General features: G+C 43.9%; 1 protein-coding gene across 1 annotated transcript; it reads left to right on the top strand.

Moving 5' to 3' along the window:
• On the top strand, positions 1 to 27,821 carry LOC121636059 (protein NLRC3-like). Its single transcript, XM_041979394.1, has 11 exons — positions 1 to 58; positions 8,964 to 9,063; positions 11,272 to 11,324; positions 13,117 to 13,401; positions 13,749 to 13,787; positions 15,126 to 16,905; positions 17,005 to 17,169; positions 25,541 to 25,711; positions 26,763 to 26,818; positions 27,523 to 27,573; positions 27,781 to 27,821. Exons 3-11 carry the CDS (start codon positions 11,279 to 11,281, stop codon positions 27,819 to 27,821), a joined length of 2,634 nt encoding a protein of 877 aa, XP_041835328.1. The 5' UTR covers positions 1 to 58; positions 8,964 to 9,063; positions 11,272 to 11,278.

The following is a 27,821-nucleotide window of genomic DNA, read 5'->3' on the forward strand; positions in this document are numbered from 1 at the left end:
CCGGCAGCCAAACACTGCACGGGAGATGCGAGGGACACGTGGGGGAGAGTTGCTGCAGGTTGGTGCTCAATTACTTTTATTCGCCTTCCACTTTTTTTTTTTTTTTTAAACTTTATTTCAAAGTGAGTTGAATACAATCAGAACAGAATAAATGTTCAACAGGCTGGCAGACAACGTCAAATACAAATGCAACAGACGGGAAAACAGACGGAAGTCCTCGCTTTCCACATAATGACAACCTGTGAAACTAAATGTACGGACTGATATTTCATAGGCGCTAACTACCCATATTCATGGAAAGCCGCGTTGGCTAGCTCAGAAACTGCGGGATTAGTGAGTAACTCTGTTAGCGCTAGCTTAGCCTAGCCCAGGGCTACTCAATTCGGTCCTACGAGGGCCGCAATCCAGCAGGTTTTCCATGTATCCCTGCACCAACACACCTGAGTCAAATTAGGTGGCTCTAACAGCCAATCAGATTCTACACAATGACTCATTAATTTGACTCAGGTGTGTTGGTGCAGGAATACATGGAAAAGCTGCTGGATTGCGGCCCTTCTATTAGTTTGTATGGGATAGCTTAGCCTAGCAGCCCTTATTAGTTAGTTCCTCAATATATAGAGAAGGAGGAACTGGTGTTACATCAGAGTAACATCCCTCTAACCAAATTTAACATTAATCCAGGAGTTGCTTTGATTACTGACAAGTATTGTTTATGTGGACATTGAACTTTAAATTTCTTTTTGAAGTTTAAGTAATCTAAAATTTCACCATTCAAGTCCAATAAATGAGTAAAACTCCAGACTCCCTTTTCCTCCCAGTCTCTATAGTATAAGGTTTTCCTTTTGTGTAGAATGAATTTGTTGTTCCAAATGATCATATTATGTGGGGTGAAGTTGTGTTTGTACAGCATTTTCCAATATAATAATACTTGTACATGATATTCTGAAAGTTTAAACGGCCGTTTCAGAGGATCAAAATCACATTTCAAGAGAAATTTAATTCCACCAACTTTTTTAAACAAAGTGCAGGGAAACTAAACCACAGACTTTCCTGTTGTTCCAGATGAAATTATAGTGTATTTGATTGGTCCTTTTTATGGTTTTATTTGATATATTTAAAGTAGATGCTGGCTAGATTAATCTTGAGATTCCCTCCATTTTAGTTAACAAGATCCTTCCAAAGACTGAAATATTTCTTTGAAGCCAACTATTAAGGATTCTTTGATTTTTCTCTATCACAGGTTGAATATTTGTCTTCTCTCTGTCTCTAACCTCTTTATTAATATTAATCCCCAAATATTTTACTTCGTTTTTTACAGGTATATTATAAATGAAGGGAGAAGTATTTCCATGTATGGCTAAGATCGGACATTTTTTCATATTCAGTTTTAATCCCGACGCTCCAGAAGAAAAGGAAATAGTTTTTAATGCTTCGGGGATGTGATCAGCATTCTTTAAGAACAGCTGTATCATCCGCTAGCTGTGTGATGATCAGAGGGGAGCCGAGGACGTTCAGTGGTCTTACTTTATTATTCTTCTTTATGTAGAGAGATAACATCTCTGTTCCCAACATGAAGAGAAGAGGGCTGATTGGATCTCCTTGTCCAATGCCTCTTTTAATATCAAGTCTTCTTGTAGTCCCTGATTGTAGTAATATAGTACTTGTTATATCCTTGTACAACATTGAGATAATATTGGTAAATTTATTCCCAAAGCCAAAACTTTCTAGTGACTGTAAAATAAAGTGATGTTCTATCGTGTGAAAAGCTTTAAAAAGTCTAGAAACAGGATAATACCATCATCTTCTATTAAGTGACTATAATCTAACACATCTAAAGCAATGCGGATGTTGTTATGTATTGATCTGTTTAGTAAGAAACCAGATTGAGTTTCACTTATGATTGTATGTATTAGGGCTGAACGATTTTGAAAAATAATCTAATTGCGATTTCATTTGCAATTACTTTTCAACGTCCTCGTATGTACTTTTCAACAAACACAATAAATCAATCTGTACTATAATAAACAACCAGATTTATTGTAAATAAATAGTTTTTTCTTATACATTAGGCTAATGTTAAGATAAAGATACATGACATAGGAATGAATATGAAAGACTATCTACTTTAATTACAGTTGTAAACTTACAAGACTGCAAGTCAAATTATTAAGGTAGTATTCACCATGGCAAATTAACAAAATTCTGCCAAGTAAGTGTGGTGTAAACATAAGTGTAAGTTAGTAATAGTCACAGAAACTAAAGTGCAGCAGATTACAATAATGCAAACAAAGCTGTGGCTTTACCACTTAAACATTTCCAACTTTTATGTTTCATGAAACATGACATGTAAACATGTGAACTAAACTTCTTAAACACTGTCTGACCTTAATTAGTCAGTTTATAAATAATATATATATATATATATATATATATATATATATATATATATATATATATATATATATATATATATATATATATATATATATATATATATTGATTGATTGATTGATTGATTGATTGATTGATTGATTTATATATATATAGATTGATTTATATAAATAAAAATAAAGCTTAGCGATATCCAACATTAACATCACACATACTAAAGTGCAGGAAAACTAAGGAGAACAACTATGTTCTTAAATATGTTCTGGACATGTTTTCTTTTAGATAAATCAAAATCCCAATGAACACAAAATAAATAAGTGTATGTTCTTATTAAACCTTAAGAAAGAAAAAACTTTTTGAACACTAATGAAAATACTATATTCATTCAGTACCAGCAGCAAACAACACACATCAGGGCAAAATGAACGGCACAGTCAGCCAGAAAGATTCTTCTGTGTAGTTCTAAGTAGCTCACAGATTTTTAACGAGGAAAACCAGCATGTCAACTTTTGCTGGTTTCAAAGATGAGCGAGTGCAAGTTATTATTTTCCCCTCAGCACTAAAAAGACGCTCTGAGGGAGCACTCGTGGCAGGGACACAGAGATACTTGCAGGCCATCTTGCACAATCGTGGGAAAGTGATTTTGTGCACTTTCCACCACTCCAAGGGGTCATCTTCTCCATCAATAGCAGGGCTCATGAGGTAACTATTTAACTCTGCCTCAGCAACATCTTCAAGTTGCAAGGGAGAAGCAGGACACGCCACAGTGGTCTTGAAGAAGCTGCCAAGAGACTTCTTCACCTTTTTGTCAGAGGGCTGCACACTTTCAGGCTGGAGTGGTTTCTGTGCGAGACCTCTTCTCCTACCAGATGAAAACAAAAAAAAACAGCAATTAGTAATCAGTTAGATTATGAATAAATAAATATACCGTGCGTTTGTGAAATATTAGATACACAATTATTTCTAACCTGGTTATGTGCACGTCTTGCTGATTCCAGCATTTCAGTCTTGAGTCGGGTCTTAATGGCAGGAATGTTGTCTGTGGTGATAAACTGGGTTTTGAACCTGGGGTCCAGGAAGGATGCAACATCCAAAAGCTCCTGGGTCCTGGGGTCATTGTACTTGTCATTAAGGTATGCCAGGACCTTGGTTTTGATTGACCTAGTCAGGTCAGTGTCCTCTTGATCTTCAGCCAGGACTGATGTGGCCAGAAGGTGAAGAACTGGTCTGAGGTAGGAGATGCTTACATACTTCTCTCCAGAGAGAGCATCTGTAAAGTCCTGGAAAGGATGCAGGGCCTTGTGAACAGACGCCAACACCTCAATATCCTGCCATGTTGGGATGAGGGAGCGGCATATCGGTCACCTGACAATACGTGAGATATGGCTTTGAGCTGCTCTAGCACCCTGGAGATCATCTTTGCCTTGGATCCCCATCTTGTTGGGCATTCAGCCATGAGGCTGTGCTCAGGAAGTTTGAGCTCCTTCTGTGCTTCAGTCATTGCTGCCTTCTTCTTCCAACTGTGGGAGAAGTGTCCCACCAGCCTTTTGCAGAACCCTATTGCTCTTGACACTCTGTCATCTTTCAGCGCGTGTCCTGTAATAAAAAATAATACAAGAACAGTATAATTTATAAAGTTCTGTGATACAATATTATCAATTTAAACACACTCACATTCCTCCCTCCAACTCTTCTATTCATTATTCATTTTTTTAAAATTTCTTGTACACTGTACTGGTCTAAGTACCATAACTTATCTATTAATTTATCTATCAATCACTCACACACACACACACACCGCCTCTCTCTGCTCACACACAATCACACACACGCGCGCATTCAGTATATAAGTCACAATACTAATTTACGTACCGATGGCAAGATGTAGTCGGTGTCCAAAACACTGGAGTCTTGTCCATTCATTTAGCTGTGCTGCCATCACCATATTCGATGCGTTGTCCGTCGTTATGGATACGTGGTTTTCTTCCTGTAGATCCCAGCTAGCAAGCCCATCTCTCAGGCCGGCTGCAATGTTTTCCCCCGTGTGGTCGTCCGGGAAGTAGGATGCTTGAAGGCAACAAGCTCTGAGATTTAAGTCTTCGTCAATGTAATGCACTGTTAGACTCTGGTATGGCTCCGCTGTGCGGCTTGACCACAGATCAGTTGAAAACTCCACTGTTTTCAGTTCCGCTGCAACTTTCTGTCTGCATTTCTTATATAGCTCAGGTATAGCAACCTGGCTAAAATGTGTGTGTGACGGTGTGTACCTCTCATCCATTGTGTTGACCAAAGCTGTAAACCCAGGCTTGGTCACAGTGCTGATGGGCATCATGTCTTTAGCTATGAACTCCGTTATTGCCAGAGTTATTTCCGCGTGCCGCTTTGAATTATGTTCGTAAGGAGTAACACTTTCAAACAATTCGGTCAGTGATCCCTGTCGGCTTGTACTTTGCTTACTTGAAGTAGCACTGGTCGATGGCTTTTTAGTCATGCAACTATCGTACACGGCTTTGTGATGGTTTTTCAAGTGTTGATAAAGGTTCGTAGTGTTACCTCTTGAGGTAGCAACAGTAGCAAGACAGGTTCTGCATAATACCTGACGTTGCGCAGCATCTTCTTTTTTAAACCCAAAATAATTCCACACAACTGACGTACTTTCCTCTTTGGTACTAAACTTTGTGCAGTGTCCGTTTCTGTCGAGCCTGAGGCCATTGCGCAACAGGTTGCAGCGTTGACTTCTCTCCGCTCGCAAGTCACGTGACCAGATCTCGCGACTATTCAAATCGCAGCCTTTGCAGTTAGAAAATCTCATTTTGTCTTATCGCAATATTATCGCAAATGCAATTTATCGTTCAGCCCTAGTATGTATTCCACTTTTTAATCTTGTAGCCAAGGCCTGTGTGAGAATTTTATTATCTAAATTTAGTAAAGTGGTTGCTCTTAAATGGTTAATAATTGTTTTATCTTTATTTGGCTTTGGTATTCAGATGATCAAACCTTGTTTCATTGCTGTTCTTAATGTTTTATTCTGTAAACATCCTAGCAGTACGTTGTAGACTAATTCCCTTAAATCTGACCAGAAGAAGTGATAAAACTTTGCTTCAGTGTCCCGGTGATTTTCCAGGCGCCATTTTCTTTGCTGCTGTATCCAGCTCCTCTATTTTAAGTTCAGCATCACAAATCATTTTCAAATCTTGATCAATTTGTCTAATAAATGGTTTGACCATCTTAAAAAATCGGAGTTGGCTTTGGAAAACTCTGAAGTGTACAGTTTATGGTAATATGTAAATAGTTGATTAGAAATATCTTTGGGGTTAGTAATTGTTTTATTTCCTGAATTTAGAACAGGAATTCATTTCTTTCTTGTCTTATTTTTTCTAAACGACTAAAATATGAACTATTTTTCTCTTCTTCTTCAATCCATTTAGCTCTGGAGCGAATAAATGCACCTCTGGCTTTTTTCTGATAAATTTCATCTAATTTAGACTGTAGTTCTATAAGTTTACTCTTATCAGCTTCTGTTGATCGGATATTTTTACAGCGTATATTGATGTCATGAATTAATTGTCTTTCTTTTTCCTTAAGTTCTCTACATTTCTCTCTGCCATAACTAACAGAATACTCTCTAACCTTGTATTTAAAAAAATCCCATTTATTCCCATAGCAGGGTATTTCCTTATTTTCTTTATTATTTGATAAGATTTTTTTAATCATTTGACAATATTGTTCGTCTTTCAGACAACTTTCGTTAAATTTCCAGCACTTTTGCTGAGTACTTTTATCTGATTCCTGATTCAGAGTGATACTTACAACACAGGGATCAGTAGTCTGTTGTAGTAGTAGTAGTAGTAGTAGTAGTAGTAGTAGTAGTAGTAGTAGTAGTAGTAGTAGAGATATTAGCTTGTGAGACATACTTTAAGATTTCTTGGGTCACTAACCAAAAATCAGTTCTGGACATACAGCTTCCATTAATCCACGAGAACTGACTTTCTGTCGGGTTCGCCTGCCTCCAAACATCAATCAAAGAGGTACTTTCACAGAGATTTGTAATATTTTGATTATATTGATGATTTGAATACTTTGTAGGGAATCTGTCGGACCATTCATCAGGAACACAGTTGAAATCTCCTCCCAACATAATCAGTTGTGAATTTTGATCTTAGTTTCCTTATAAGATCCGAAATTTTTTCCAATAGAATTTTGTTCTTATAATCCCCATTATAACCATAAATATTTATAATAATCAATGAACCTCCATCTACGTTCAACACTGCAGCAATCCAGTGACCTTCTGAATCCCGTATAACTTCTATGATATTACCTGGGCAATTGTTTAAACAAATGGCCACACCTGCTGACTTATTTGTGCCATGGCTGAATAAAATGGTAACCCCCCCCCCCCCCCCCCCCCCCCCCCTATTGATTTCGCCAGAAATTTGTACCTTCTTCACTAGAATGAGTTTCTTGTAGAAGTACACATTGTGCTCTTTTCCCCTTACAAAACAAAAATATTGCTTTTCTCTTAATACTGTCCTTAAGCCCCCTGGTATTTAAAGAAATAAAAGAAATAGAATGTTTTAAATGATTCATACAAATAAATCTTGCAGATGAATAACTGAAAATTAACAATAACCTGCTTAGTAACTAATTATACCCTTGCTCAAGTGGAAAAGGATATATAAGTATTTGTAATGGCCCCACTAACCAAACCTTTAGTGTCTCATTGATGCTTTAATCTGCTGTAGATCTCTTGTGTCTTACTAAGCAAAAATCTGCACGTCTTCAATGAAGCCGAATGGACCTGGGAAGTAAGCCCTCTTCTTCTGCTCCCGAGCCGCTTTAATCTTTGGCCACAGTCTTTCTCTCATAGCTCTGTCCTCTTTAGACAAATCCTCTGCAAATCTGACATCAGCTTGTTTGCAAACATCACAATCTTTAGACAGCCTCCATATTTCGTTTCTGCCTCGTACGATTGCGTTCCTTTTTTCCCAGGCGATGGATGGAGTCCACCATATCATCCATATTCCATGGCACCCCTGGAGCGATCTTTGTGAGAAGTGAAATCACTACAGCCCTGGTATCTTCATTTTCTTTTTCTCTTAGGCCTTTCACCTGGAGATTAAATCTTCTTTTGTATCTATCTCGCTCCAGGCATCTTTCCTTTAGCTCTTTGACCTCTCCGTTTAGTGTGTCCACTTGTTGCTCTAAATCAGTTGTTTTTTTCTGATACTCAATAACTTCTTTTCGTAGTACAACGAGCTGGCCCGAATTTTCCTCCATTTTTTTGTTAAGTTCTTCCATTTTCCTTTCTTGAACGTCAAATCTGTCTGCTAGCTTATTGACGGCTTCTAGGATTTTCTTGCTGGTCTCATTTTCGTCCTGGACATCTTCCACAGGTCAATCCTTTTTCGTATTAGTGGTTTTGTCCGGCGTAGATGGTGGCGCGCCACGTTTGTTCGTGCTGGATTCCTTGTTTCTTGCAAGCGTGTAGTTGTGATCACGTTCGTCCATAAATGAAGGACAAAATAACTTTTTTGTGTCCATCTAAAAACGTTATCTTTGTTCAGAGATGTATTTCTTCATTAAAATTGACACTTACATGCAGTCTTATATAACTTTGTGGGAGCCAAACGAAGAGCACCGTAGAGAGTTGCTGTTCAGATCGCCATCTTGCCACCCTCCGCCGCTCCTATTCGTTTGTAGGGGATAGCTTAGCCTATTAGTTTGTATGGGATAGCTTAGCCTAGCCGGTCCTATTAGTTTGTATGGGATAGCTTAGCCTAGCCTGTCCTATTAGTTTGTATGGGATAGCTTAGCCTATTAGTTTGTATGGGATAGCTTAGCCTAGCCGGTCCTATTAGTTTGTATGGGATAGCTTAGCCTAGCCGCTTCTATTAGTTTGTATGGGATAGCTTAGCCTAGCCGCTTCTATTAGTTTGTATGGGATAGCTTAGCCTAGCCGGTCCTATTAGTTTGTATGGGATAGCTTAGCCTAGCCGCTTCTATTAGTTTGTATGGGATAGCTTAGCCTAGCCGGTCCTATTAGTTTGTATGGGATAGCTCAGCCTAGCCGCTTCTATTAGTTTGTATGGGATAGCTTAGCTTAGCTGGTCCCATTAGTTTGTATGGGCTGGTTAGCCTCGTGTTTTAAGCTTGTTCTCTCACAACATCCATGGTTAAATGAAACCAAATGAAACTGAATCATTGTTTAATCATTGTTTAAACTGTCTTTTGTAACACTGACTTTTTTATGTGTTTTGTGGCATTTGTAAAGGGCCAAACTTTATATTCCATTGGTGCTATTAATCCAATGCATTTTGATGCACTTGTGGGTTAGCATTTGGGTTATTGTTAAACCTTCAATCATCTATGATATATTTATCCATTATATTAATATTAATATAGCAAATATTTATTCATGATTATTGGATAAACAAAACTAAATTATTACTAGAATACTGTACAATATTGAGCTCTAGATTACTTAATATTTATAATACAAACCGTGTTATTTATTTTGAATACTGAATTGTGAATTTTCCTGTCCTGTTCCCTGTTTCTGCACGGGCCAGGTTTTTGGATGGCGAGCTAAGACTAGGCCTCGAGCCTGAAGACCATCAGTGTAACCTGAGGAACTGAATCTGAGAGACTCAACCTGCGTTAAGTGGACTGGTAGGAGGCTCTTGCAGCCATTTTGAGAACCTTGCTCTTACTGTCCCACCAGCTACATACACATCTACATACCCTAACACTGTGGACTGTTTTCCTTTTTTTGTGGACTCAATTCGTATAGACTGCGATTGGGACAGGATCAATGATCCTATGGACAGTAGAAGGTTATTGGCATTGTTGCTGGTTTTTGATATTGTTGCTTGTTTTTTTTCTGCAGCACTAAACTAAATGACTTATAGTGTGAATTGTTCACTGTGAATGGCCATTCGAACTCACTGGTTCTGTATGTTGTCTGTTGTTGTTTCCACAATACAAGGTACCAAACCACACCAAGAAACTACAGTGTCCGTCTACTCTCTCCATGAGCTGAGCCAGTCTTCTGACCTAGCCCAAACCTTAAACCCTGTTATAATGTTACCTTAGTCAGTACTTTCATATCTCACTTATAGTAACGTACATGCTACATGGGTCAGATCTGAAGCTGGTTCTGGTCTGAAGCTGGGTCAGGTCTGAAGCTGGGTCAGGTCTGAAGCTGGGTCTGGTCTGAAGCTGGGTCTGGTCTGAAGCTGGTTCTGGTCTGAAGCTGGGTAAGGTCCCAAGCTGGGTCAGGTCCCAAGCTGTTTCTGGTCCGAAGCTGGAAATGGTCTGAAGCTGGTTCTGGTCTAAAGCTGGGTCAGGTCTGAAGCTGGGTCTGGTCTGAAGCTGGTTCTGGTCTGAAACTGGGTCTCCTACCAGTTCCTTCTGATTGTGGTGTGATGGGAGCATCGTGGTCTCTGGTTCTGGTTCTGGTTTTTCTGGTCTTGTGTGGAAGGTTTTGTGTGCTGTGGTTTCTGCTTCCTGTCATTACTGAACCTGGACTGGTTCTATTCGCGTCCTGGTCCTCGTTTTGTGTCCTCAGTGGATCTAAAGCCGTTGGGTTCTGCTTGCTGGATGGTCGTGTTTCCTCTCAGTGTCCTTTGTCCCAGTTGTGTTCTCTTATTAAAACCAGTTCTTACTGGTCCGCCTGCATCTGGTCCACATTCCACCCGATCAATGCTGTAAAATTCTCTTTATCAGTGTTGCTGCAGCATTAAACTGATTGTAGAGGAAAGTAAACAAGTGAATAATTTACGTATTTATGGAAATAAGTTTAAAATATTTCCAACAAAAACATTAATATTAGTACTGTAATAGTAACTATATTAAAACTTTACACTGACTCTAGATGTGTGGAAATGTCTGAAATGAAATGACTAATAGTGATGCCTGCCAGCCCCTGATGGCTGGAGTCCAACATAAGGTGCAGGTCCCATCTTTTCTGAAGGAAACACGAACAAAAGGCGCTTTAAGACATATTAGAGATAATACTGGTTGTTGTACGAATACAGGGATGGTTCCTTATCATGTTAGAGCCGCAGTTCTTTGAGAATGATTGACAGGAACCATATGAACCCTTTAAAGACGTCTGGGATGCCGGACCGTGGAACGTAGAACGAAGCCACACATGTGGGCGGAGCATTTACAGCTCTGCCTGTAAATCTGCTCCCACGTAGAGCAGAAGCAAGGATCCCAGGCTGCAGGAGCCTTCCTGGGCTGCATGTCCTGGATTACTGGAGAACAGTTCAGAGCCGGCTCCCAGCACCCTCCTAGCGGTCTCTGCATGACCCAGGATGTTGGCCCCGCCCCGAACATGTAGAGGTAGAAATAAGACAGAGATCAGGCTGTTCAGGTTTTAAACACACACTGAGCATGGATGAAGACATGTTCGGAGACGGCCTGCTGACGTTACTTCTGATCTGTAAATAGAGAACGGCTGATTCTCTGCATGTTGGGGGACTTTAACCACATTAGACCTGGTCCTGCTGAAAAGCTACAAGACCAGTGATATTTAAATCTGGACTGGATTATTCTACAGAACACGGTTATGTAGGGAGGCTGTAGATCCCCTCTGGTCCACTTTGTGTTCTTCAGGAACTTTCTCAGATCTGGAGTCCAGATGTTGAGACAGAAAAGTGGAGAAAAATTTAGAGAGAACCTTCGTGTCAGGATGGATTCTCTTTTAAAAGTCACAGATAAGCCGGTGTCACCATGGAAACCTCATTCATAGAGACAACAGACCACCTCAGACCACAGCAGAACCTGTCCAGAACACTGGACCCTAAACCAGGACCAGAGAGAACTGGGAATGAGTCCAGAAGTGATGTGACTCTGATTCATGATGTTTTTCAGAGGCGAGATGGAGACGTCAGCAGAAGACCAGACGGATCCAGGACCTTCAGCAGGTAGGACTCAGACCACATGAAGCCCAAACTGACCAATCACAGCCCTCGTTGTTACCGTGTGTTGGAGGAAGTCCTCCTCAGTGGAGCTCCCTGTCATAGACTGTAGCTACAACGTAAACCCTCAATGCAACGTCATCATGGCTGAGCAGGAGGCGGGGTCACCTGTCAGTCACATGTCTGATAGGACGCTGTCCTCCACCAAGTCTTCTGACAGCCAGATCAACTCCTTTCCTTCTCCAAGTCTGCAGACGAGGGCCCACTTTGCATGGATTACAGATCTTTATTGTCCCTGTTACAGAACAATGACTAAGTTTAGCAGCAGGTTCAGAATGTAAACTACGTCTCTATAAAAAGGTCATATATATGTCCCAGGGCAGCCATGGCTACACATGTAGCTTACCACATCTCCTTCAGTCTGTCCCACTCGGACTCAAGGCCCCCCGCCTCACCCGGGACATGGTTGAAGCTCTGCCGGAGATGGGAGGTGAAACTCTTTCTGACGGGACTCCGCCAGACGTTCCCAGCAGACCCTCACAACACGCTTGGGTCTGCCAGGCCTGCTGGAGAAGGAGTCCTATCGGGCCTTTTTGGCCTGAGGGACTCCAGAGCCACCATGAAACCAAAGCTGTCAGGGCAGAATGTGAAGTCCCGTTGTTGTCCAACTATGAATATTGAAATCCTCCAGCAGAAGTGTGTTTGGTGGCAGGGAACATAATGTGGAAACAAAGTCAGGAAATCAGCATTATATTTAGGTTGTTGGTACATAGCAGTCAGGATAGAGGGACCAACACCATGAACTTTCAGTACAGTACATTCACATTATGAACGAGAACCTGTGGGGGTCCCCTGTGTGTCTGGCTGTAAAGTATCTCAGGACCACCCCCCATGCCCTGAGGGAAGAGCATGGCAGATGAAGACAAAGCCATATGGGGTGGACAGGTTTGGTGTAATCACTGGTCTCACATCAGGCAGAGAAAATCAAAGCCGAGATCATTAACCAGATCACAGATGAGCTGAACCTTAGTGACGACTGAGCGGACATGAAGTAGCCTGTAGAAACAGTCGTAGAGGGGGTTGCACAGCTGATGGGGGGAAAGACGGCACCTTCGACTGGTGACAGCTGGGATGGAGAAGGAAGGAGGGCGGACTGTGGAGGCCTGAGACAGCGAGGTGCAGCAGGGTGTTCAACCAGCATCAAAAGTACAAGACCGGGTCCAGACTGCTGTTACTCTCCCGGACTGCTGATTTTATGCACTTCTTAGAGCCTTGCCCCCTCATTTTCTGCATCAGTCCCAGATAACGTTACACCATTACTTTACTGAACTATTAAACTGTCTTAAAAAACGCTGACTCATCATTTAGTGATGCTGAGTCAGTCCCCATCTTCTTCTTCTAATGCAAACCAAGCAGAATTTAAACAAAGCAGATTTTATTGGATTACAGGCAGTCAGGCCCTCACTTCCACAAACAAAATGCAAAAGCTGAAATCATTACAGCAATAACGCCTCCAAACATCTCAAACAAACGTGGTCGCCCTGTTTCAGGTGTCTGCGACTGAAGCGTGGGTAAGGGTGCCCAGCTGTCTAAATCAGCTGTACTGGTGAATGAAAGGATAAATGAGTCCTGTTTCTGTCACAGTCAACTGAATAAATGATGCAGATGTGCACATGCTGTACCAGCAAATGGTCCTGATTCAGACATTCTTTTTAAATTCCAGAAACCAGAAATGTTCAATGCTTTTACTGAAAGGACCAAAGTCTGACTTTCACTTGTTCTCTTCTCCTTCCTGTAGAAAGTAAAGTTTTCAAGATTCGCTGTGATTTTGTGAAGAGGGTTTCAGAGGAAATCATTAAACAACTCATAGATCACTTGGAAGGAGATAAAGTTTTAAATGCTAGTGAGAGAAAGGATATACTTGAGAGGAACCCAACCACAGAAGAAAAGGCCCGCGCCCTCATCGACTCTGTGAAACCTAAAGGTAATGAAGCCTGCCAGAAGATGATAGAACATCTCCAAACCTGTGACATTTATCTTTCCTGTGAGCTGGGTTTGTCCTCTGATCCATCTGCTCAGAAAGGTAAGGCCATATCTTTCTGTAATCATTTCTTTCTTTGTTCTTTTTGCTTGAACTGTTGCAGTGTCGTGGTTTTTATATTCAGCTGTATTTAAAGATGAGTTTATTTAGCTAACAAATGAATAATTTACATGCTTTACATAAGGAAGAGTCATTTACAGATCAGAATCTTTACCATGTTGGACCAAATATTAGATCAGGTGCTGCTGGAACCTCAGAAGAAGTCAAAGGTTCCAGCAGCCCCGGCATCTGTCTCAAGTCAGTTTGTGCTTTAGGGACAGAAGCTTAAAAGTCAAAGATTTCTCACAATTAGAAAACATTCATTCTCTGAACCGCTTAATCCATTACAGGTCACGGGGACGCTGGAGCTTACCCAAGTATTTTAACAGGTGAGAGGCAGGTACACCTGGACAGGTAACCAGTCCATCACAGATAGGGACAAACAACCATTCACACACATTCCTCCTAGCTGAGGCTCGAACCAGCAACCTTCTTGCTGTGAGGCTGCAGTGCTAACCACCACACCACCATGCAGCCCCATTAGAAAACATTAAAAAGATGTCAGATCATACTGTCGACAAGATACTTATACTTATCTGATGACTCCATCAATCAGGTAATGATCAGAGTTTTGCTCTCTGTCATTTGGAGCAGCGGTGGCTTAGGTAGGAGAGCGTGTCATCCAATAATTGGAAGGTTTGTTGTTTGATACACACCCCCTACTCTATATGTCATTGTATTCTTGGGCTAAACACTTTACCTTCCTATACTTTTTATCATAGCGGGTGTATAAATGTGGCTACACATGTAGCTTACCATGTTTCCGTCTGTCTGTCCCAGGGCAGCCACGGCTACACATGTAGCTTACCACGTTTCCATCTGTCTGTCCCAGGACAGCAGTAGCTACACATGTAGCTTACCACGTTTCCGTCCGTCCGTCCCATGACAGCAGTGGCTACACATGTAGCTTACCACGTTTCCGTCTGTCTGTCCCAGGGCAGCCACGGCTACACATGTAGCTTACCACGTTTCCGTCTGTCTGTCCCAGGGCAGCCGCGGCTACACATGTAGCTTACCACGTTTCCGTCTGTCTGTCCCAGGACAGCAGTGGCTACACATGTAGCTTACCACGTTTCTGTCTGTCTGTCCCAGGACAGCAGTGGCTACACATGTAGCTTACCACGTTTCTGTCTGTCTGTCCCAGGACAGCAGTGGCTACACATGTAGCTTACCACGTTTCTGTCTGTCTGTCCCAGGACAGCAGTGGCTACACATGTAGCTTACCACGTTTCCGTCTGTCTGTCCCAGGACAGCAGTGGCTACACATGCATCTTCCATCTCCAAGTATGAGTGAGGAGTGAATGATGGTTGTCTCTATAAATCTCTTAGGAGACCAGTCCAACCAGAACAGAATGACAGATTACAGGGTGATAACTCAGAACAGCATTTGTATTTATCAGGATTTTCTTTTCCTGTTCAGAGGACAAATGAACCTAAAAGGGAGATTGAAAGCACTCACTGATGACGCAGACTTTTAGATTTTCATATTAGTCTAAAAATACAGATTTACAATCAGAAATAGAAGTTCTCCTTCACTCATTACTGTAACTGAGACAAAAACTGTATTTGACAGCTTTTGTATAGAAAACAGCTGATCTGACAGTTAAGATGTTTTATTATTAAACTGCTCAGTAACAGAAAAAAATGAAATGTGGTTTGTTTTTCAGGAGCTCTTCAGAAGTGTCAGTCTGAACTCAAATCTGCTCTGAAGAAGAGTTTTGAGTGTTTCTATGAAGGGATTGCTAAAGCAGGAAACCCAACCCTTCTGAACCAGATCTACACAGAGCTCTACATCACAGAGGGAGGGACTGCAGAGGTCAATGATGAACATGAGATCAGACAGATTGAAACAGCATCCAGGAAACCACACAGACCAGAAACAACCATCAGACAAGAAGACATCTTTAAACTCCCACCTGGAAGAGATGCACCAATCAGAACAGTGATGACAAAGGGAGTGGCTGGCATTGGGAAAACTGTCTTAACACAGAAGTTCACTCTGGACTGGGCTGAAGACAAAGCCAACCAGGACATCCAGTTCTTGTTTCCACTTACTTTCAGAGAGCTGAATGTGCTGAAAGAGGAAACATTCAGCTTGGTGGAACTTGTTCATCACTTCTTTACTGAAACCAAAGAAGCAGGAATCTGCAGCTTTGAAAAGCTCCAGGTTGTCTTCATCTTGGACGGTCTGGATGAGAGTCGACCTCCTCTGGACTTTAAAAAAGCTACAATCCTAACTGACCCTAAGAAGTCCACCTCAGTGGATGTGCTGCTGACTAACCTCATCAGGGGGAAACTGCTTCCCTCTGCTCGCCTCTGGATAACCACACGACCTGCAGCAGCCAATCAGATCCCTCCTGACTGTGTTGGCATGGTGACAGAGGTCAGAGGGTTCACTGACCCACAGAAGGAGGAGTACTTCAGGAAGAGGTTCAGAGATGAGGAGCAGGCCAGCAGGATCATCTCCTACATGAAGAATTTACGAAGCCTCCACATCATGTGCCACATCCCAGTCTTCTGCTGGATCACTGCTACAGTTCTGGAGGATGTGCTGGAAACCAGAGAGGGAGGAGAGCTGCCCAAGACCCTGACAGAGATGTACATCTACTTCCTGGTGGTCCAGACCAAAGTCAAGAAGGTCAAGTATGATGGAGGAGCTGAGACAGATCCACACTGGAGTCGAGAGAGTAGGAAGATGATTGAGTCTCTGGGAAAACTGGCTTTTGATCAGCTGCAGAAAGGAAACCTGATCTTCTATGAATCAGACCTGACAGAGTGTGGCATCGATATCACAGCAGCCTCAGTTTACTCAGGAGTGTTCACACAGATCTTTAAAGAGGAGAGAGGACTGTACCAGGAGAAGGTGTTCAGCTTCGTCCATCTGAGTGTTCAGGAGTTTCTGGCTGCTCTTCATGTCCGTCTGACCTTCATCAACTCTGGAATCAACCTGATGGAAGATGAACATGAAAATGTTTATTTAAATAAACCAGATCTACGTCTCCATCAGAGAGCTGTGGACAAGGCCTTACAGAGTCCAAATGGACACCTGGACTTGTTCCTCCGCTTCCTCTTGGGTCTTTCACTGCAGACCAATCAGAGTCTCCTACGAGGCCTGATGACACAGACAGGAGGTTGCTCACAGACCAATCAGGAAACAGTCCAGTACATCAAGAAGATCAGTGAGAAAGTGTCTGCAGAGAGAAGCATCAATCTGTTCCACTGTCTGAATGAACTGAATGATCGTTCTCTAGAGGAGGAGATCCATCAGTTCCTGAGATCAGGACGTCTCTCCACAGATTTTCTTTCTCCTGCTCAGTGGTCAGCTCTGGCCTTCATCTTACTGTCATTAGAAGAAGATCTGGAGGTGTTTGACCTGCAGAAATACTTTCCTTCAGAGAAGGTTCTTCTGAGGCTGCTGCCAGTGGTCAAAGCCTCCAGCAAAGCTCTGTAAGTACATATATAGCAGGATGTGGAGAAATATACTGCTGCTGGTATAAGGGTACATCATGGGACAGATTATAACTTGTCTTATTATTTCCTCTTCAGACTGAGCAGCTGTTCCCTCTCAGATGAAGGATGTTTAGCTCTGGTCTCAGCTCTCAGCTCTCCGTCCTCCAGACTGAAGGAACTGGACCTGAGCATTGAGGACTCGGGACTGAAGAAGCTTTGTGATGGACTGCAGAGTCCAGACTGCAGACTGGAAACTCTCAGGTCAGGTTTCTCTGCTGCTCTCACATGTTCTACTGTTTCAGCGTCATACCGTCTCTGATGCAGTAACCTGCAACACTTCCAGAAATATTTTATCATCAGTTTTAGTCCACTTAACCTAAAGATGTGCGCTACTTTTCCACTTCCACACCACTAACAGCCCCCACACCGCCCCTCAGGCAGGTGTACAGTCTTACTGCTGAGGGGACCAAAGCCTCCCTCAGTTTGTCTGGAACAACAAGTTTACAGAAATGCAGCAAAACAACAACTTGTACAGTTTTCCTCCTCATTCTACCTTTTCAGTGAGAATAATCCAGTCTGTTCTGGGCTTGAACAAGGACATTGAAATGTGGCTGAATGTCTGAGGAGGCCATGTGACTGTTACGTCCTCCCCGCTAGGGATACAAGGAAAACGCAGCAAAAGAAAATAAAGAAATAAAGATCCAATGTAAAAAGGAAAACAAGTATTTATTCTACACAAAATCCAAATCAAAATCCGGTCACAAAACACACCGGGAGCCTTAAAGGTAACAGAAAAGATCCTATGAAAAGAAAAACCCGCAAAATATGTACAATTACAAATCTAACGAAAAGTGTCCTTCATCGGGTATTTAGCTATTACAATTACACAAATCAAAATCAACCAGGAACCCTGGGATGCACAAAATGAGAAAACAAGAAATAAACTTAACTGAGAGAGTCTTTTCACACTTTATAAACAAACCAGAATGCTCAGCTTCCAAATCCACCATCTACCAATTTAACTTTCAATTCCACACAGACCAAAGCCACCCTTGGCGCACTGGTGTTACCCAACCACACAGCCACGCTGTTAGGTAGACAATGACCAGCTTTTATGGGCAAGTGGTCCCTCTGGGCGGTCCTCTGGGGAGTGTCGCCGTCCAATCCGGTCGCTGGAGGGAGGGAACTTTGCGGACGTCTTCAGCCAATGCTGGGAGTGCTGCCACACAGCAGTTTAACACTCTCTGCAGGTTCTGCAGCTTCGGCCCAAAGGCCTGGGGTCGTAACACCCCCACACTTAAATGTTGGCTCGCGGTGCTTTCCACGTTCCAACCTCAACATATACACACACACATCTATTAGTCACACATGGCAATAGGTTACACAGGCATTATACATCACTGTATACACGGGACAGGGCATCTGCACAGACATTTTCCACTCCTTTTTTATGCTTAATGTCAAGTTGGTATTCCTGGACTGCCAGTGCCCATCGCATTAACCTTTGATTGTGGTTGTACATCCTATTAAGGAACACTAGTGGGTTGTGGTCCGTATAAACTAGCACAGGCACCGGGGAGGATCCCACGTATACCTTGAAGTGTTGGAGTGCAAGCAGCAATGACAACGTTTCCTTTTCGACGGTGGGGTAATGCCGCTGGTGTCCCGAAAATTTCCTGGAGAAATACCTGACGGGGTGATCAGTCCCATCGTCACCAGTCTGCAGGAGGACGGCGCCAGCCCCCACAGCACTAGCGTCAATCTCTAGTTTGAAAGGCTTACTCATGTTGGGTGCTGTCAAAACTGGTGCATGTTTGAGAAGCGCTTTAGCACTCTCAAATGCATGCTGGCATTCTGGGGTCCACCGGTACTCACGTTTCGGGCTTACTAGCTCAGTTAACGGGCTTACAACAGTCGCGTAGTTTTTACGAAAGTTTCTATAATATCCTGCCATCCCTAGGAATCGTCGCAACACTTTCCTATTTGCAGGGACTGGGTAGTTTTCTACCACAGTTATCTTAGCGTCAAGAGGGCGCACTTTCCCTCTGCCTACCTGTCTTCCCAAATATGTTACCGTAGCCTGGCCAAACTCACATTTTGCGTGGTTCAATGTAAGCGAGGCCTCACCCAGGCGAGTAAACACGGTCTCCAGCGCAAAAATGTGGGCAGGCCACGTATCCGTATATATCACGATGTCATCTAAATATGCGGTACAATAGGGCAAGTCAGCGAATAAAGTGTTCACTAGGCGCTGGAAGGTGGCCGGAGCGTTGCACATTCCAAACGCCATAACGGTATATTGCAAGAACTGATCCGGGGTCACAAAAGCTGAAATAGTCGATGCTCGTTCAGACAATGGCACCTGCCAGTACCCTTTTAACAGGTCCAGCTTAGTTACGAACGTAGCAGATCCAACACTATCCACACAATCGTCTACTCTAGGCAACGGATAAGCATCAGTAACAGTCACGGCGTTTACCTTCCTGTAATCCGTAATGAAACGGGGTGAGCCATCGGGTTAAGTCTCCACCAAGCAGGGAGAACTCCAGGGACTTTTACTGGGTTTAGCAAAACCGTTTGTCAGTAAATAATCTGTTTCCTGTTTCATTAATGCACGCTTACTTGGATTACAATGATACGGATGTTGCTTGATGGGTGTATTGGTGACAACCTCAATGTCATGAGTTATTACATTCGTGCGTGATGGAACGTCGTTAAATAGCCGGTGATGCCGTGAAATCAATGAACTTAAATCGGCCCTACACTCAGGGTCGAGATGACTGATTGTCTCTGGGAAGGAAACCAGCATCTCGGAATTGGCCAATCGTGGCGTCAATTTCGCCTCAATCTTCTCACACAACGTTCTGTCGGAGGGGAAGGTTTCAGCCACAGTAACCCCCACACTTTGAGGAACGGTATCGGTCTGAGTCGTGGGCTCTCCCACCGAAGGTGGAGCATGATCCTTCCGGGTCATGTAAGCCTTCAGCATATTTATGTGGCACACTCTGGTTTTACGGCGGCGCTCAGGGGTTTCGATCACATAATTGGTTTCACTTAAACGGTGTTTCACAACGTACGGACCTGAAAATCTAGCATTCAATGCCGTGCCTGTCACGGGAAGTAAAGCCAACACTTTATCTCCTTCACGAAACACCCGGAGACGTGCCTTTTTGTCATATCGGCGCTTCATGGCCGCTTGAGATGACGTCAGCGCTACTAAAGCAAATTCGCGAGTTTGTTTGAGTCGTTCACGGAACGAAGCCACGTACTCCGAGACATTTTGTTTTGGTGACATCTGTGTTTCTAGTAGCTTGTCTTTCAAAACTTTAAGGGGACCCCGTAACTCATGCCCGAATACGAGCTCGGTTGGACTAAAACCAAGCGATTCCTGTGGAGCCTCGCGAGCTGCGAATAGTAAAAAAGGGATTCCCTCATCCCAATGACGTCCTTCCTGTTCGCAGTATTTTTTTAACATTGACTTTAACGTCTGATGCCACTGTTCTAGGGCCCCCTGGCTTTCAGGATGGTACGCAGACGAAGTCACGTGTTTAATGTTTAGTTCACAAAGCACTTGTTTAAATACTCTCGACATGAAGTTACTCCCTTGGTCAGATTGGATCACCCGAGGTAATCCAAAAGTGGAGAAGAACTTCAACAACGACTTAAGCACAGAACGAGTGGTTATCCGGCGCAATGGAATTGCTTCCGGGTAACGAGTCGCGACACACATCAAAGTGAGCAGAAACACATTTCCCCCACGAGTTCGAGGCAACGGGCCAACACAATCTATTATTAGATGTTCAAAGGGTTCCGACACTACCGGAACTGGATGCAAAGGTGCACGCGGAATTTTCTGATTAGGTTTTCCCACTATTTGGCACACATGACAGCTACGTATGTGAGCAGCAACATCTCCTTTTAATCCAGGCCAGTAAAAATGTTTTAGCACTCGGCTGTAAGTTTTTCGTATGCCTAGATGTCCCGACCAATGATCATCATGAGCTAGCGCTAAAATTTGGGGACGGTAGAGCTCCGGAACAACGATCTGGGTCTCCACATTCCAGTCAGCTCCAGGAATTGTCACCGGACACCAACGTCTCATAAGTACTCCATCCTGTATGTAAAACTTACAACTGCCTGTGGTCAAGCTGTCAGCACTCACCACCTCTTGGTAACAACGTTGTAGCGTGGGATCCCCCTCCTGCGCCATACGCAATCGGTCACGTGATACCGGAAGAGTGGGGCCAGCCCGGGGCAGCGGAGTTTCCCGAGCTTTTATGTCGGGGACCTCCACCCCCTTAGCGGTCTCCCCCTCCTCCGCCTCACTCGGCATTGCAGACTCTAAAAAGGAAGACAAGAGAAAGCTGTCAGAGAGGTTTACGGTTTTGTCTTCAGACTCTTTTTTCCGAGCCTGGGCCCGAGTAACCACGCCCACAGAGGTTAACTTATCTTTTTCTGGTTTGTCCAGGACTTCCAGGGCAGGAACCACTTTCCCCCCTGCGATGTCGTTTCCCAGCAGGACAGTCACATTTGCGATGGGCAGTGCAGCACAAACAGCCATAGGGAATACACCTGAAACTAAGTCAGTTTTTAAGCACACATAATGAACTGGATGGGGTGCATAACCCATCTCCACGCCTCGTAAGATCACACTATAGCCCGCATACGACTTCTCCGTAAAGGGAAGCGTATCGGCCAGAATGAGTGTCTGAGAGGCACCTGTGTCCCGCAGAATACAGACCTGTTTCTGGTCAGCGTCAGACACGTTCACTGACACAGTTCCCACCATAGAAAAAGGTTTAAAGCAAGGATCCACTCCGCAATCCATAGCGTTAGTGGTTTCCAGCTTGGTTACAAGGCCCACTTCCTTATTTGGAAGGGAGGCTGACTCCTTTTGTTTTAGCTGCGGACACTGAGCAATTAAGTGTCCCGGCTTACGGCAACAGAAACAAACTCTTTCAGATGAGGGCTTGTTTCTCATGCGATTAGAAGCCTCAAATACAGTCGGTTTCACTGCCGGCTGAAATACCGTTCTGTGTGTAAGAACGTATTCGTCTGCTAGTACGGCAGCCCCAGATAACGTGTTCACCCTTTGTTCATTTAAATGTACCACAATGTTATCAGGGAGTTGCCTTTTAAATTCTTCCAACAACATCAATTCTTTTAACGTTTCAAGAGAGTTCACACCGCATGAAGCACACCAGCGGTCAAACAAGTTGCTTTTCTCTCTTGCAAACTCAACATAGGTGTGGCGTTGGTCTTTTCGGAATCCTCTAAATTTTTGTCTGTATGCCTCAGGAACTAATTCGTATGCTTTTAGGATGGTGGCCTTCACAATATCATACCGCTGACTATCCAGCAGCGGAAGAGCGGCAACCACCTCCTGAGCTTTTCCAGAAAGTTTACATTGTACGAGGAGTGCCCACACATCTTGCGGCCAGTGCAACGCTAAAGCGATGCGCTCAAAAGCAGAAAAATAGCAGTCCACATCAGATTCTCTGAAGTTAGGCACAAACTGGATGCACTTAGAAATATCAATATCAGAGTGAGAGGTAACAAGCTGGGGACCGGCTGAGGTACCAGCGCGGGGCGTCGCAGGAAAACCTGCTTGAGCTTCTAGCTCCACGCGGCGCAGACGGACAGCCTTGTCAGCCTCGATTTCCAGTCGTCTGATCTCGAGCTGCAGCTGCCGTTGCTGGGCCTTTTCCTGGGCCTCCAGATGCAGCCTGGCTATTTTTATTTTCACCCGGGCTTCTACCGGGGAGGCTCCAGAGCTACCTTCGGGGGTAAACGGTTCAAACCGGGGAAGAGTAACGGGTGTCTCGGGCCTGTCATCTCCCACTGACCCTTCATCAGAGACATCCGACTCAGGCGGATTCTCCGGCTCAGCCTTCTGGAGCCCCTCCTCCACAGGCAGGCCTTTCACACAAGCCAGCTCTGTCTGCACACCCACAGCCTTCAGCACCTATCTCTCCACCAGAACAGCCACCACTGCTGCCCTCATCTCTGCCTTTTTCAGAGTACGGGTCAGAGGAATCTCATAAAAGTCTGCTATCACGGCCAAGTCATCCTTTCGGCAAGCGTTTACCTGCTCCAGAGAGGGGTTCTCCTTAAACACCTCCAGGTCGAAACGAGCCATCATCTCGCAAGCCACTCCTAGTACAATGTAACGATTCACAATTCAGTGAAAAGAGTCTCTCCACACACCTGCTATCAATAATCTCCCGGACGAGCCCCCACTTTGTTACATCCTCCCCGCTAGGGGTACAAGGAAAACGCAGCAAAAGAAAATAAAGAAATAAAGATCCAATGTAAAAAGGAAAACAAGTATTTGTTCTACACAAAATCCAAATCAAAATCCGGTCACAAAACACACCTGGAGCCTTAAAGGTAACAGAAAAGATCCTATGAAAAGAAAAACCCGCAAAATATGTACAATTACAAATCTAACGAAAAGTGTCCTTCTTCAGGTATTTAGCTATTACAATTACACAAATCAAAATCAACCAGGAACCCTGGGATGCACAAAATGAGAAAACAAGAAATAAACTTAACTGAGACAGTCTTTTCACACTTTATAAACAAACCAGAATGCTCAGCTTCCAAATCCACCATCTACCAATTTAACTTTCAATTCCACACAGACCAAAGCCACCCTTGGCGCACTGGTGTTACCCAACCACACAGCCGCGCTGTTAGGTAGACAATGACCAGCTTTTATGGGCAAGTGGTCCCTCTGGGCGGTCCTCTGGGGAGTGTCGCCGTCCAATCCGGTCGCTGGAGGGAGGGAACTTTGCGGACGTCTTCAGCCAATGCTGGGAGTGCTGCCACACAGCAGTTTAACACTGTCTGCAGGTTCTGCAGCTTCGGCCCAAAGGCCTGGGGTCGTAACAGTGACGGACAGCTGAGAGGTGGTCATCAGTGATGGAGGATCTGTGTTTGAGTTTGTTAACTTCACTGAGAATGTTCACATACATAAGTAGATTCAAAGAGGACTAGAATCCTCTGAGCATGCCTCCTCTGGTGTGGAAAGTTCTCTTCTAGAGCAGCATTAACAACGTGGTTCATCTTTAACTGTCTTACACAACACTTCCTGATGTATAACACAATGCAAAAAGTCAGTTTCTGTCACTTTATCCTGCTTTCTCTTTAAAAGACCAACATTTTCCCCACTCAGATGTGGACAACCATCTGTTGTCCCACCTGCCAGGTTGTCCCATTTCAGTCCTAACTTGTCTAACATGCATTTACCTCTGTGAATAATCCATAACCAGTGGTCGTCCCTTTCATCGGCTGCATGGCTGCCAGCTTTTCTGTGACTTGATAGTCTGCAGTTATTCCACGTAAGAAGAAGAGAAGCTGGGCGGAGTCACGCACATGGCAGCTCTCATCCAAAGCCAGAGACAAACAAAGTCTGCAGCTCTGTTCTTCAGCTGAAGCTTTAAGTTTCAGCATGTCCTCAACCCTTTCCTCGTCACAGTGCGTCGGGAGAGCGAGACGTTCTCACACTCGTCCTTTTCCTCCGGACATATCAGTGCAGCAGAGTCCAATAAGCACTCCTTAATAAACTCTGTCAGAAAATGCTTCACTTTTTCTGCTGATTTAGTGAGAAATGACATAACTTGTCCCAACGGCTGCTTCTCTGTGGTGTGAAGTTTGGTAAAAAGTCCTTGTTGGGTTGCAGGTTTGCTCTTTTTCAGACAGATTGTTGTATTTATCTTCATGTTTGGTCGTGTGGTGTAATTGTAATCTTTTAACACAGCGACCTGTGTACCACAAATCCAGCACACAGCTTTACCTTTAACTTCCGTGAAGACGTTCTTGTTGGTCCTGTTAAAAACACGACATTCATTATCAACTTTTCCTTTTTTAGCGTGAGTTGACATTTTATGAGTAACCTGGTTAGCATCACCTTCACTCAAAGCTCACATCACGCACAAACGTCAATACGGAAGTAACGCTTTTCAAAGTAAAAGCAGCACAGTTGTATTGAACACACAACGTAGATATTTCTATAATCTATGTTGTAATTTAGGATTGACGTCACGCGGGCCGGACAGGGAGGCATCAAAGGGCCTGATGTGGCCCGCGGGCCGTAATATGCCCAGGTCTGATCAAACAGACTGAAGGAAACCCGACTATAAATCAGCTGCAACAGTCCAAACAGGTTCTCATGGCTTTCCAGAGTCCAGATGCATAAAACTGTCGTTTTATGTGTAAAGCGATGTGAACCCACATCAACAGAAACATGTTTCAATTCCTGAAGTCCTGCGTACGTAGCGCTCCCTTTAATAAATCTATGATGAAATGTTACTGCTGCTCTTCAGACGTCTGCTCTGATTTCCAGCCATGAGCGGCAGCAGATGCTCCACAAACAAGTCACAGATAAATCCTTGTTTCACACACAGCTACTCATGCAGGAGAACGGAAGAAACCATGAAGAAGCAGCATCTCACCAAACGTTAGGATCTCCTCAGTGACGTAGAAATTTGTGTTGTTTGATGTCTCAGTTCTGGAATCAGAAACAGAACCAGAACAAAGTCAGAGATCATCTCTGTAAGTTCAGAACAAAGAACCCAGCAGAGAAAAAAAAGCTTCTTACAACGACTCATTATGTCCATCGTCTCTCCAGGCTGACTGTCTCCAACCTCTCAGAGAGAAGCTGTGAACTTCTGTCCTCGGCTCTCAGCTCCTGGTCCTTCCGTCTGGAAGAGCTGCAGCTGAGAAACTGCAGCCTGGAGAAAACAGTAGTGAAGCTGCTGTGTGCTCTACAGAGTCCATCATGTGACCTGCAAACTCTCAGGTGAGGTTGGTTCGATGCAGAACAGCGTGGGATGAGTTTATATCACAGCAGCCACCAGGTAGAAACGATACTGGCAGGAATAGAACAGATTCAGGTGTGAGCAGAACATGGATCTATTATTAAAAACCAGCAGCGATTAAAAGGAACAAACACTGAAGTTTATTTTACTAAAAACTATTTTACATTTAATATCAATAGAAAAAAGTTCAATTATCCGGCCGATCGCTCTACTGACTGATACATCCAGCTGTTCTTCCTCTCTGGTGTCTTCCTCTGACACAGCGTTGATAGCATCTCCACCTGCTGCCCTCCTCCACCTTTCTGACCTGGTGATGACCACGCCGTCCCCACCACATAAAACCTGTTCTAGTTTTCCAACGTGGTCCATCAGGATCTCAGTCCCACATTCTGGATAAATCCTCTTCTTCCCTCTTTTCCCCTCCTGAGCCATCATTCAAATTATGTGTATATGGATTACAGGAGACTGGTCTAGGATCTGGGTTCAGGTCTAGGAACTGGGTCAGGTCTAGGATCTAGGGTCAGGTCTAGGATGTGGGTTCAGGTCTAGGATGTGGGTTCAGGTCTAGGATGTGGGTTCAGGTCTAGGATCTGGGGTCAGGTCTAGTATCTGGGTTCAGGTCTAGGATCTGGGGGTCAGGTCTAGTATCTGGGTTCAGGTCTAGGATCTGGGGTCAGGTCTAGGATCTGGGTTCAGGTCTAGGATCTGGGGTCAGGTCTAGGATTTGGGTATCTGGGGTCAGGTCTAGTATCTGGGTTCAGGTCTAGGATCTGGGTTCAGGTCTAGGATCTGGGTTCAGGTCTAGGATCTGGGGTCAGGTCTAGGATGTGGGGTCAGGTCTAGGGTGTGGGTTCAGGTCTAGATAAGGAGGTTATAAAGCTGGTTCTCTCTACAGTCTTTCAGTCTACATCCAGGATGAGGGGCGACTCTATGATGTCATTGTTTTCTCTTTGGGATTAATAAAGTTTTTCTGATTCTGATCTGATTCATTTTATATCTCTCGAGTCTTTTTCTCCTAAACTGTGTCTCCAGGCTGAGTGCGTGTGGTCTCTCAGAGAGAAGCTGTGGACCTCTGTCCTCCGTCCTCAGCTCCCAGTCCTCCAGTCTGACAGAACTGGACCTGAGCAACAACGACCTGCAGGACTCAGGACTGAAGAAGCTTTGTGGTGGACTGAAGAGTCCAGACTGCAAACTGGAAGCTCTCAGGTCAGGATTCATCAAACTGTTTAAAATGAGTTTTTATTAGAGGTGGACTGGCTGATGCTGATTTTAGAGCTCAGGTTCTCATTTCTAAGCTGGCGTAGGTACAAATACCGGCGTGTTATAATAGCCAATTATATCACCTCCTGGGATTTATAAAAACAAACATGGCGGGAGAATGTCCCCGCCTTCACGGCTACTCTGACTCTGGTATTACACAGAATCTGGAGAAACGGGAAACTGCAACACCACCGGTCCAGAATAAACCCAAAGAGATGATGTGAGACGTTTGCTCAGTCACATGACTTTTACATCACGTTAGATATTAAAGCTGTTTACAAAATGAACCAAGAGGCACTTTTAATACACTTCCACCACTGCATGCTTACATATAAATGAATAATAAACCTGCTGTCATCAAAGTATTTTCATTCTCTAAACGTCCATGTGTGGCTCAACATGTGGCTCATCGGCCTGGGTCCACAGTAACTAAGGCTTCATCTGTAGGATCTGCTCCGTATCCGTTGTTGGAAACGAGGCTTCAGGCGGCGAATGGAAGCACCGGAACCGCTCTATGTTCTGGTGTCTGCAGACGTCTTCCTGAAGAAGTCGTCCCAGCATGCAGCAGCCAGTAAAAGAACAGGTGGAAAGTAGCTTCAGTTCCCAGCAGAGCGGGACCCGACTGGAGGCTGGAGGTCTAGAAGTGATGCAACACTTAGTAAATGCAAAGAAAAGTTTTTATTTCTCCACAAAGCTTTTTAGTGGTGTCCCAGTTTCCCTCCAGACTTCATCTCCTGCAGCTCCTTGTCCACCTGGTCAATAGCGGTGATGGTTCCCTCTGCACCTGCAGGACTTCCTCTGAGGACACGGCTGGAGTCTCTGAATCAATGA

This window comes from Melanotaenia boesemani (assembly GCF_017639745.1).
Source record: "Melanotaenia boesemani isolate fMelBoe1 chromosome 2 unlocalized genomic scaffold, fMelBoe1.pri SUPER_2_unloc_3, whole genome shotgun sequence".
In the NCBI taxonomy this organism is placed as follows: Eukaryota; Metazoa; Chordata; class Actinopteri; order Atheriniformes; family Melanotaeniidae; genus Melanotaenia; species Melanotaenia boesemani.

Excerpts from the sequence above, each read along its gene's own strand:
- LOC121636059 (XM_041979394.1), top strand. The coding sequence starts at position 11,279 with ATGGAGACGTCAGCAGAAGACCAGACGGATCCAGGACCTTCAGCAG. Across the intron at positions 17,170-25,540 it reads TGCAGACTGGAAACTCTCAG|GCTGACTGTCTCCAACCTCT; the intron begins GTCAGGTTTCTC and ends TCGTCTCTCCAG. Across the intron at positions 27,574-27,780 it reads AGCAGCCAGTAAAAGAACAG|GACTTCCTCTGAGGACACGG; the intron begins GTGGAAAGTAGC and ends CTGCACCTGCAG.